Source organism: Halyomorpha halys, unplaced genomic scaffold (genome assembly GCF_000696795.3).
Source record: "Halyomorpha halys isolate HHAL.00 unplaced genomic scaffold, Hhal_1.1 Scaffold43.1, whole genome shotgun sequence".
Lineage (NCBI taxonomy): Eukaryota > Metazoa > Arthropoda > Insecta > Hemiptera > Pentatomidae > Halyomorpha > Halyomorpha halys.
The window spans coordinates 367,807-380,551 of record NW_027106553.1 but is presented as its reverse complement, the minus strand read 5'-3'; the positions used below and the strand labels follow the sequence as shown (position 1 = coordinate 380,551).

Sequence of the window (12,745 nt, the reverse complement as noted above, 5' to 3'; positions counted from 1 at the left end):
TGGAAGTTTTACACTGAATGGCTTTTAGTGGTTTTAAAATAAGAAACAAGAAACAACTTTACATTGACATACCTTCACGATCTGGAGATTTCTGTATTATTTTTCCGTTTTAGTCATCTATTATGAAATTATAGTGTTTTACAGTCATCAATTGAAATAATATTGGTATATTTAGCAGTATTGTTTTTATATTAAAAGAGTGTCCAAGATGAAAATTTTAGAAAACCTTCAGTGTTTTAAATGTGGTGAAGATTTCAAAGGAGTTATATATCATCTAGTTGTATCACATGAAATATCAATATTAAATTTTTGGGTTAGTAAAAGTAAAATGTGTTTATCTAATATTAAGTAATTAAATTAATAACCTCACCCTCAATAACTTTCTTGCAATCAAATTTTTTTCTATTCTTTATTTTGAAAACACTCATTGTGAAAGATATATGATGGGCATTTGTACCACAGAAGAAATTCTAAATCTTGAAAGAGGTAATATGATGCTTTTTGTTATGAAGATGAACTTCAATTTTTATTACTTGGAGGTTCTGCACTGTCTGTCTCAATATGTTTATACCATTAAATGTGCACCATACTTACTTTTCAAAATTTAATATCTGTAATAATTATTAAACTGTTTATTAATATGATTTCATGTGATACAACCAGATAACAAAACTTTTTTATTCTGATTGTTTGGTGTTTTTGTATTCAGTTGACTCTCCCTTACTTAGGTTTATGGGAACCTTCTATTTTCGAATACATGAAAATCTTGCGAAAGTCCAGGCTTTAAATGTTCAAATTAATAGTTGACTGCTTCGGATGATTTTTGGAACATGTAAATGTATTTCTGGTCATGTGTGTACAAATGTTATAAACACATATAAGTTCATGTGCATTTAACACAAAAGTTTATACACATAAACTTGTTTGTTCAATTTTTTAAATTGTGAGTTGTACAAATGATATACATATCTATTATGTCAATTCATAAAAAGTAAATTTGTGTTAATTTTCATTATTTATGGGTTAAGTATCTTCTAATGTCTAAGTGTTAGAAATTATATTAGAGACACCCAAATTTTTGGATGCTGTGTATTTTTATTTTTTCAGTAAAAAGTTAGGGTTTTTGGAAACCAGGAAATTGATTTGTTGAGGTAATTAGTTAAATGCTTTGTTTGTCATGGTTAGACCTCAAAATCGCTTATAAAAAACTAAAAATGTTTAGAATTCTCTTTCAATTTTCATTCATATTAATTTTCCCATAATGTTTTTTTGTTTTTTCCTCATTAATGAGCATGTAATTATGTTTAAAAGGGTTTGTTTTATTTATCTATGAATTTTAAAGCTACTTCTGTATATATTTTTTTCCATCGTAAACCGAAACTAGTCCGACTGCCGTTGTGTTTTGGCCGATGTCCGACAGCTATCTGCTATCCTATATCAGCTGCCCCATACCAACCAGAGTTGGAGTATTCATTTCTGAGGACCACTGTAAGATTAATATTAACTGGTCCAGTTCTGGAATCAAGCCTACACCATGTCTGTTAACTGAGTATTAGGGGGTTCTTGCTCTATAGTTTTCAGTCAACTTAGAATTAGACATTTTTCGATTATATTTATTTTATGAAATAAGCCTATATAGCAGAAAGTTATTTTCATAACTGAACTATTTTAAAAATGGTATGGGATTTTTTTTTTTTATTTCTCTAGCAATTCTATCAAAGAGAGTTGGGTATTGAAACTATGTCGTTCAAAATCAAGCGTTCTGGGACCAAAATCACCTTCAGTTGTCTGCACTTCCTCGCATTTCGGTCATGGGTGGAGATGGATTCATTTACATTATATCAAATAGTTTTTATTAGGATTATTCTCAGGGAAAAATTTGTCCCCCAAATAAAGGTTATTTTTATAAAACATGATTTAAATTTTCAATCTTTACGGATGCCAAATTAGGGAGAGTTAACTGTATTTATTTTTAAGTGATACTGTTTAGTTTTAGTCTATGAATATCTTGCAAGATGTCATTTTTGAAATCTTGTATTCTTTTCAATAACATTTCTCACTATGTTTAAATTTCAGATATCTTCTTGTTTGGTAGAAACTTGCCTATTTGTCATTTACTGTTGAAGTTTGGAACAATTGATTCGGTTCTTGTGTTCCTTTTAAAAAATAATATTATTAATTAATAAATGAAATATTCTCCACCATCTTATTAAAACTCCAGACGTGCTAATAGCTGTCATAGTCTTTTAGACTAAGATTTATTTTTCCAAAACTAAAAGTTTTTTAGGGAAAATGAATCTTTCTGGAAGACATTTTCAACAGAATGACCATCAATAGGTTTTTCCATTGCCACTTTCAGGATTGGTTTCCTTTAACTTTATCAAAATAGATAACTTGGTTAACTGGATGGTAAATTGGTTTTAACTTTGGTATAATTGGTTTACTTTAAATTTTATCAATAAAAAAAAAACATGCACAAAAAATGGGAGTATAAATACAATTTTTCTCCCTTTTTTAGTGCTAGGTTTTTTTTTTTTTTTTTATTCTTGATTAAATTTCTTTAATTCATATAATAAAAATAAACTATTTTAAATTGAATTAATGTTAATTCATTATAATTATTGTATTATACTTGTGCTCATCTTGAATTTAGACATAAAATCGAGAGGAAGCAACCCTATTTGCCAGAATTAATGATCACTGGTTCATTATTTTTCATGGTTCGAACCTTAACTAAAATCAAAACTTTGATAAGGAGGAATTTAGGTTTGTTATCACTGGTTTTGGTGTATAGCAATCTGTAAGTTACAATTAATTATCATAATTATTATTAATTCACTTATATTGTATTCATTTTTACTAAGTTGACCCAGAATTTTATGTCATGTGATACAAGAAGGTAAATTAAGTTTGAGTTATATTTTAAGGACTACCACTTCTTAACGATGTTACATAATTTAATTCTATAAAGTTTCCATGACTTATCGTTATTCAGAAAAGCATTTTCTTTTAAGCTGTTATCGAAAGTGGTATCGCTTCGAAATAAATACATATCACTTATCTACAGCTAAAGGAATAGTTTTTCTCTTTAGAAAAAAAAAACTTATTGAATTTTTAAAGGGTTTATTATTTATTAATTTTTTATATGAGCTAGGATTAAATTAATATTGTAAATAAATCTAATAAATATTTTTATGGAATAGTTAAAAATTTATTGATAAAATCTCCCACATCAAGGTGAAAATATACTTATTTGTTCTTTAAGTGCAGTGTAATCTCGGTTCTCCGAAAACTCCAATAATCTGAAGTGGCATAGTAAAAAAGTAAAATTTTTTTTAGAAAACTTGGCAGGCAGTAAATTTTTTGTTTTCTAATAAAAGTGCACATGTATAAAGGATATTTATTTTTAACTTCGCGATCTATAGGGAAGTTATTGTAATCACCATGAAAATCGATAGTGGAAAGTTTTATACAGTTTTGATATTGAGTAATCTAATTCCTATCGAAGTGTTCATAATATATTTTGTTGGAATTAGAAATAAATTATATCTATTGTATAAATAATTTGAATCTGTAAAACTAATTTAATTATTAGTAGAAATATCTATAATACAAATTTTGTTGATGAACTTATTATTTTTTTTTTTAAATCACGGTTTAAATAAATCCATACAAAGAGTATTTTTTTCATATTTGTATTGATTTATAAATAAGCAATCCTATAGTTTTAACTGATTAAATCATCACTTACTAGGGATGTAAAATAAAACAATTTTTTTTTTTAAGAAAAAAAGAAGTTGTGTATATTCATATTGTTGAATTTTTATACACCATTTTTTCTAATACTTTCTATAATCCAAACATCCCCCCCCCCCTCTGCAGCAATTAGTTGGGGTCACCGAGATTACACTGTATTAGATTAAATTTTCTTCTCAAGCAGAGAATTGACTTCTACGAGATGTAAACTTTTTGTTTTGGAGGTGTTTATTCTTGATATTGGTGTATTGTTTATTGCTGATTCAGATTCGATAAGTTTATTATTTTAGGATTCTACCTACCGAAGTCTCCTATTAATGTGAAACATTAAGCTCAGGATTAGTTATACAGTTATGTTATATTACTCAAGTCTACGGGCTGCAGTTTTGAAGAATAAAACTGATCTGCAGAAGTTTATCTTGATTCTTTAGTTCTAACAGCATTTTTATGATGTGTGATTTAGGAATTTATGAGTTTTAATAGATTATATTAAATTGTAATGGCTTGTTTTCATGGTGTTTTCCATTATGCTAGTACTGTCACGATGCATTAATGTCTTACATTTACATTTGCATGCTGACAGCTGGGAGAAAACTTTTTATGACTAACGTAGTTTGAACTTAAATAGTTGAAAATTAAAAGAAAGTTGTAATAAATGTTAAAAGAAATATAGTAGTATTCACTGTTCATATGGTGATAGGTACTGTCCATTACAGCACATCACCACATAGTGCAGAAGTATTACCAAATATTTATACAATTACACTATACTAGTGGCTGTAACTGTCATCTTGGAAACCAGCCCTAAGTTATGAACCTCTGCAGTCTAGGAGTATGCAAGTGTGAGGGGTTCAAAATGAACTAACCATAACACAGTCAGCACCAAATTAACATGTTTAAACAAAAAAAAAAATAATTTCTTGAATTAAAGATAAAAAAAATTTTAATAAACATTACAATTAATTAAAATGCTACAAATAATAAATAAATGCAAATTGATTTTTAGAAATAAAAATTAAGTATTACTATTAAAATTTTATGTATGATATGAATTATGCACATTTTTGTTCAACTTTAATTTTTTTTTTAAATAGTTTATTTTACTCAGACTTGTACTTGGGATCTCTGATTGTCACAAGGCGCAGGTCATTGAATCTGTCTATTTTATCTTTGATTTGTAGCTATATGGTCTTCACTGTTGCGGTATGTCCCACTGTGGGCTGAGCAGTAAATGCAGTTACCACAATATCTGTATATTTACACATGTAAATATACATGAATGTATATTTATATATACATATACACATAGATGCGCACATTGGTCTTTATCTTTTCATATGGTGGGGTGGCCATTATGTTAATTAAGCTGAAAATGTTTGGAAAACTTAATACCTAGACTTAAATGAAAAGAATATTTTGATTTCAGTTAGCAAAAAAAAAAAAAAAATGACTAATCAAAAAAAAATTATATTCAAAATTAAATGTACGTTAATTTAATGTATTTTAAATTTTATGCATTTAAAATTACCATTATTTTTTATTTAAAAAAACAAAACAAAGGGAAATTCATATTCATACAGTTAAAAATAGAGCATGTCTTAATGCTCAATATTAAAATGTTTACATTTCATTAATAAATTAGTTGGAAGACATTAATTGATTTATTATAACCTAAATAATTCATAACGATGAAAATCTTTAGACATGAATAGCTGCTAAACTAAGCATTAAGGGGTACATACCTTCATAGAGAATTCTTTTTCGTTTCGAGATCCTTAATTCATATTTTTAGTTGGGACACAACCCAGAAATACTCTGGTGTAATTGTGACTTCATGATTGTACAATTACTGCAGTCAATTTATGAGATTACCTTCATGAACTATTCCTATTTACTTGGTAGAGAGCCAAAAACTTATATTATTTGTGTGTTATTTAACTCTGAATTAGGGGATATATTTCTTCCAAATGTGCCGTATCTGCTGAATGACAAATGATGTTCAAGAATTGCTCTTGTCTGCTCTGATACTTTTCTCCACCTCCCCCCGTGAGCCAGCAGTACCCTTAGATCCTCAACTCCATGTTAGTGATAATGAACTAAATTAAAGTCGAAATAGAAAAAATTTTGGAGATGGCCTTAGATTTGGATTTAAAAAGGCAATTCTCCCTTTTTGATAAAAAAAAACAATGGCTCCTTTCCGCTTCTCTACTCAGCCAACAGAGGCCAGCACGTTAGTTTGCAGTGCCATGAATATAATTAAATTGAAGTATGGAGGGGGGTTTCCCTCAACAATAATATAAAAAAATATATAGGTGAAAACACTTATTTTCCAACAGAACTGGTAAGAAATAAAAAACTTATTTTTCAAGTTATATATTGAATATCATGCAAAGTATCCACCACAGGTATAAAAACATCAACAACAAGCAATGCCCATCAAATACATAATAAAATAATTTTATATGCTAACATAATAATAAATAATGAATCTATTACCGAACACAATCTTTTTTATAAAATAAATTCTATTTTAAAATCAAAACAAAAATAATTGCATCAAAAAAACAATTACTGAGGAATCCTTTAAGTACTCAATTGGATTGTATAAGATAAAACAAGAACTTTCAACCTATAAGAGGAATTGAAGTCAACAGAGCTTGTTTGGTTATGTCTTATTTTATCACAAAAAATATAATATACAGCAAACAACCAGAGAGAGTACACTGGGACAAAACACAGCATTCATATAATTTAAGTAAGTAATCGTATATAAAATATTTGTTTATCACTTGAATTTTCGAATCATTACAACCTTTGTTTTTGATATAATCAAAAGATCTTGCTACTGCACAAATTTTGTATTTAACAGAATATGATATTTTAAAACAAATCTTAGCAACAGAAATTTTTTGCAGGAGGGGGAGAAAAGCTAATTAATTTAAGGAAGGTTCCACATGTGTTTACTCTAAACCAGAGCTTCTCGAAGTATCTACCTCTACCACGATTGTTACTTAAATTTTTTTGTTTCTATTTCGCAACCCTGACCATCTTATATATATATTTATAATTTGTTCAACAATTTTCAGGTCACAACATTCTGTACTACTATTTGATATAGATAGAGCCATAGGTTTTTGTTGCAAAATAAAAGTTGAAAGATTGATAGTAAACATTAAATATAAAGTACTAAACCTAAGTATAAGGGGTGAAATTGAGATTGGGGTGAAAAAACAGATATAAAAGATATGGGAGAATAGGTACTTTTGAAATGTATAACGTATCTCTTAACCAGCATTCCCTCCACCAATTCCATGACATTCAGTTCAGATGGATGTGAGTGTCATATTCAGTTCAGTGAATTTCCTTTTTTTCTTGACCTTTATTTTATTCTTATTCCCCTTATTTTTCCGCCTTTTAATGTGTATTGTATTTTTTCTGTTTTCATTAACTGTCGCATACTTTTATGAATTCTTTTTTATTTATAATTTTCACTGTACGTCTTATTTTTATTTTTTATATAAATTTTCACTTATTTTATATCATATTTAGCCATACCTTATTTCATGTTATCTCTCCTCTTACTTAGCTACATTATTTTAGTTTGTATCTTTTTTAGGCCTGATGAAGCCCTGCAAAGGGGTGAAACGTTGACTCACAATTAGTAGTTTAATTAACTATTTAAGTTATTATGAATGTACCTGGGCCATCTTCCTTACATGGTCAATTAATATACATTAATACACATACTTAATTAATATACATGGTCAATTAACGATCTTCCAAAAAAAAATATTGCTTTCGATAACACAAACAAAAAATGTTAGGTTCCTTGTTTCACATATGGTTCAAAGAAACTAAAAAAGTAGAAAACAGTTAGTGATTTTATACTTGTTTGGTAGTGCTTAGTGGATTAAACTACATGATCCATTCTTTCACTGCTGACTTGAGATCAAAGACACTGTTAAGGCTTAGTTATAAACACCTATTAAGTTTTAAGTCAGAGAATCAATGTTAAAACTAGCTCAAGAGTATTTTATTGTTTGGGTTTAACTTTGGTGTTAATTGTAATATATAGTGAGTTAGACATATAACTAAGGCACTTCACAGCTCGTCAATAACATCAACTGATCTGCCCATGGTATTTCGACTGTGTAATTAGTAAGAGTTCATCTATATGAACCATTTTTTCAAGTTCCATTAAATTGAACATTTTATTTCACATATACGATACTTATATCATATAATATATATAATTTAGATATGACATATCTCTCTATTACATAAAAAATTTTTTAGCGATCACCGTGCAATATTATATTTTACATATATATATAAGGAATAAAAAATTGAGTTCAACTGATGATTATATAATTTGAGCAATGAGTAGTACCATTAAATGAACAGTTGTGTAATATGTAAAATGGGGATTGATCTGCAGTAAGGCAGAGATGGTGTTACCCCCCTATTATTCATTTATTTTAAGTTTTAAGACGTTTAACGATTAGTTTTTCTTTTAATTTTTTTTTGCTAATTTTTCTTTTTTAATTACAACAAGAATATATTTTATTTAATATTTTTTACTAATGTTTTAATATGGTACGTATATATTTTTATATGATTTATCAAATTTTAAATTTCATTAAAATATTAATCAATAAATTATCTAAAAAGGAACCATATTAATTTATTTGAAAAATTCTTTTCTCGTATGTTTATCTTAGTTTTAATTTATTTAGCACAATCATAATCTCACTCTATACCAGGATAGGTTTGAAAAGGGCAAGATTGTACTATGGTGCAGTTTGTTATCCTAAGACTCCCCAACAGACATTGGACTATCTGCTACATTGCCTCTATCTCTTGAGTGGTTTCAAAACAAATAAAATTCTTTATATAGCCAACAGATGGCATGATATGCCAATGCTTTGACGCTTCATGCTCAATCTCTATTATAAGGTATGGGTAAGTGCATCATTTATAATAACTGAATGTCAGTTAATAATGAACGATTGAGGTCAAAGAGATCAAATATCTTCTCAGGAAAAGGTACTTGATCAGTTAAGTAAATTCAACATGTGGAAACCTACCTAACTTAATCTGAAAATAGGAAGACTAAATTAAATATAAATAAATATCGCATATAATACTACTATCACATCTCCGATGAAAATATGACTAGATTTAGATTTACAATGGCACACCTGATGAACCATGCAACTACTCTATAGAAGTATGATCCCATGATCACGTTCTAATATACGTCTGGCCTTGAGTGGGATCACACCCATGAGATCAGAAGGAGTCGGAAGCCCAATCGAATTGGTACAATTGTTTTCTTGATAAAACACTTGAGTATCTGCACATTGATAACCATAAGTAATTGTATCTTCAGACCTACAAAAAAAAAAAAAAAAAAAAAAAAAAAAAAAAGGATAATTAAGTAACTTATAATATCAAATCTATTTAATTTAATTTAAAATTCAAGGAATTTTAAATTTTATAAAGGTACAATAAATTAAGGAATAGCAACTTGTCACAATAATATTGAGTGATAGTAAAGCACAGTGTTTACAAAGAATATAGTTAATTATTAAATGTTGTAGTGACAAATATAAGTGTAATTTGACTCAGGTCTACAAAGTTTAATAAATAAATGCTGGAGCTGTGAAACTAAATTAAAGATTGTTCTTGATGATGGCCGAAACGTTGGACATGTGATGTCATTTAATAAAGAAGTATTGAGACTATTTGAATATCTTTTATCTTTTGTTCTTAACATTAATAAAAAAAGAACAGTCTCGAACAAAATATATATAAAATATTTTATAGGTTATTATTTTGTACTAAGGTAATTCCCAACCAAAAATACAATATAAAATGTTGTTCAGTCTCCATTTTTACAAACTTTCACAAGTATTATATCATACTCTTCAATGTTATTTAGAAAAATACTAAATAGTATCCACACAATAATTTCAAACTTATTACAAAAGGTTATAAAGTGAACTTGCTTCTAGAGAAATGAAATTGTCATGACAATTATGTATATGCACAACATTTATATTATGTAGATAGCTAAAAAGAAGAAAACAACTTTAACTTTACCTCACTAGAATGTCAGTAATAAATGGGCGCTTTGAAAGGGTGTGATGTAAAATGGTGAGGAGCTCCAGCTGATGAGGATGGTATGCTCCACCTCTTTCTATCGGACCCCAAGCAGCATCTACCAGTGAATAGCTGTAATCGGTACTTCCGCTGCATTCAGTAGCGTTTAAGCACGTGCTCAAACGAACATCCATGTGTTTTAAGGAAGTCATGCTTCTTTCCCACTGAAAAATAAAATGACACATTTACACAGTACATCCGTCAGAAGAAAGAGTGAATAAACAAATTTTTTTTTTTTAGACAGAATAGCAAAATTCCAATACAAAGCCTTAAATTAATCAAATAAAACTAAACAAAAAACCAGTCAACATTTCACGTAATTTGAAGTCATCGAAAAATAAAACTTTGATCAAATAGGCAGACTAATGCCATATCGTTCATGTCAGAATTGAATTATTTTGATTATTCAAAGGAAAAAATATTAAATAAATAAACAAAAAGAAGATGGTCCCGGTACGGTCAAAATAAATCAAATTTTAATTACACTATTTATCGACCCAGCGTTTCACTCCACTCTGCATGGCTTCATCAGGCCTAAAAAGGATACAAAAAAACTAAAATGATATAACCAACTAAGATAAGGGATAACATGAAATAAAAGTAAACTAAGGTGTGGCTAAAAAATGAATGAATGAAAATTAATTTTTTGTTAATTTTTATATAAATTTCCACATATTCTAAATCATCTTAGTTTACTTTTATTTCATGTTATCTGTTATCTTACTTGGTTATATTATTTTAGTTGTTTGTATCTTATTTTGCCCCAATGAACTCCTGCAAACGTTTCCTCACAAAAAATAGTTTATTTACTAAATGAGTTATTTTGACCGTACCAGGACCATCTCCCTTTTATATATTAAACACGGTCAATCAACGATCTTCCAATCTGAAAAAATATTAACATTTCCTTCAATTGAAGCTAGCCAGATATTTAATAAGAAACCACACGATGTTTTAAAAAAAAAAATTGTTTTATAAGCTACATTGATAATTTTATCAACAATATTCATGTCTCTATCAATATTTCATAATATGTGCTTTTGTTGCAAAATGAAAAATTTTTGATATAACTTATAGAACCAAATTCATAAAAATGTTCATCGGTTCATTGTATATTCAAGTTCAATTCTGTGAAATAGATTAATTATTTTAGGTTAAAAATATTATATAATGTCAATTATTATTTATAAATAATAATAATTGTGGGGGTTCAAAATGAACTTGCCAAAACTGCTGGCCAGTATTAAATAAATAAATTAAAAAAACTAACAATAAATAATTTTTTATTTAAAGGCTAGATGTGTTCACAGAAAGCTCCAAATAGCAGCATAATCAAACAAAAGGATATGTTTTCTCATTATACACAAAAAAAAATAATATACAAATAATTTGAATAAAAGAAAATGTTAAATAAAATATTTCTTAAATAATATTTTTTTAAAAAAGTGATAAAAATTGCTAAATTTAGTTTGTTTAAAAAAAATTAGTTTATGTTATGGAACCTTGAACACATGGTATCACCTTCCAATCCAACACAATGTGGTTGTTGTGCTGTACTGCCAATATACCCCACTGTGGGTTAGCAGCAACCATAAAAAAAATTCAATGATAACGGCCGACTAACAAAACACACACTACTGTTACTGTCTGACTCTCTGTGGGGACTTGGTCCCTACAACTGTCTATTTGTGAGGACTTGGTCCCTATAACTAAACATTAAGCCATAAATTATATCAAAGTACCCCTACTGTATATTTGGGCTTAATTCCTACTCTCAATAAATCACCAGTGTACCACAAATGAACAAAGTCTATGTTATTTGTGCACTTATGTATATAAATATATATGAGAATACATAATATTAATTATTTGTGTATATGCATATACATTTTAATTTGAAAAAATATGGGTACGTTCATAAAAATAAAAATTCTCTTTTATATGGTGGACAATAACAGAAATTTAATACCAATGATAACATTAAAAGTGTTTCAAATTGATTTCTAGCTAAACAAACGTACAAATTAAAATAATAGAACTGTTTCACTTACCAAAGTGTGTATCACTTCAGGCTGAACTGCCACCGTGGGTTCAATCAGAAGCAGCACAGACGTGTTGCTGATACCAAACACATAAAGGACAGAGGGAATAAGGTCATCTTCATCCTTATCATTGTTACCCGGAATATTCATTTTTTCTTTAGTTGAATGGACATCATTCGTTTCACCTGATTGAATTTTTATTTCCTTTATTTTGTTTCCAAAAGCTGAAGGTGTTTTTAAAGGAGTTTCGATCGTACTCCCTTCTTCTGCTAAAAGGGACAGCCTGGCCAGCAGGGGTGTTAGAGGAATTCCATGAGGTCCTTTTGAACCTGGATAAAGAATGATTAACATATAATATTAAATTTATTTTTTATTTAATTTTCTTATATATTTATTGCACAATAGATAAATAAATGGCCCGCAAGGCCACTTAGATTTAGTTAATAAATCACTTTTCTTCTAAATTATTGAAGCTTATCTTCTTCACATAAAAATAATAAAATTGGAACATTGCTGATTGACCGTGTGTAATTAATAAAAGGAAGATGGTCTGGCTGCGGTCAAAATAACTTAAAATAGAGAAAATCACTCTTTAGCTTTCTTTAATTTTGAAAGTGAGAAAAAACGTTAGCCCACAATACATGAATAGTTCATTTTGAAAGCCCTGCTAAGTGAGATGAAACGTTGGCCCACAATACATGAATAGTTCATTTTGAAAGCCCTGCAAAGTGAGAAGAAACCTTGGCCCATAATACATGAATAGTTCATTTTCTATTTGAGCA

The 12,745-nt window shown here is 28.4% G+C and overlaps 1 protein-coding gene across 1 annotated transcript in view; it reads right to left on the bottom strand.

Moving 5' to 3' along the window:
- Positions 1 to 7,312: 7,312 nt before the first annotated feature.
- Positions 7,313 to 12,745, bottom strand: part of HPS4 (Hermansky-Pudlak syndrome 4 protein) — a 16,981-nt gene continuing 11,548 nt past the window's right edge. The window contains exons 10-12 of the mRNA XM_014433269.2: positions 11,973 to 12,292; positions 9,862 to 10,085; positions 7,313 to 9,150 (exon numbers count right to left, since the gene is read on the bottom strand). Of these exons, the coding sequence (XP_014288755.1) occupies positions 8,979 to 9,150; positions 9,862 to 10,085; positions 11,973 to 12,292 (716 nt within the window). The 3' untranslated portion in view covers positions 7,313 to 8,978. The remainder of the gene's footprint in view (positions 9,151 to 9,861; positions 10,086 to 11,972; positions 12,293 to 12,745) is intronic.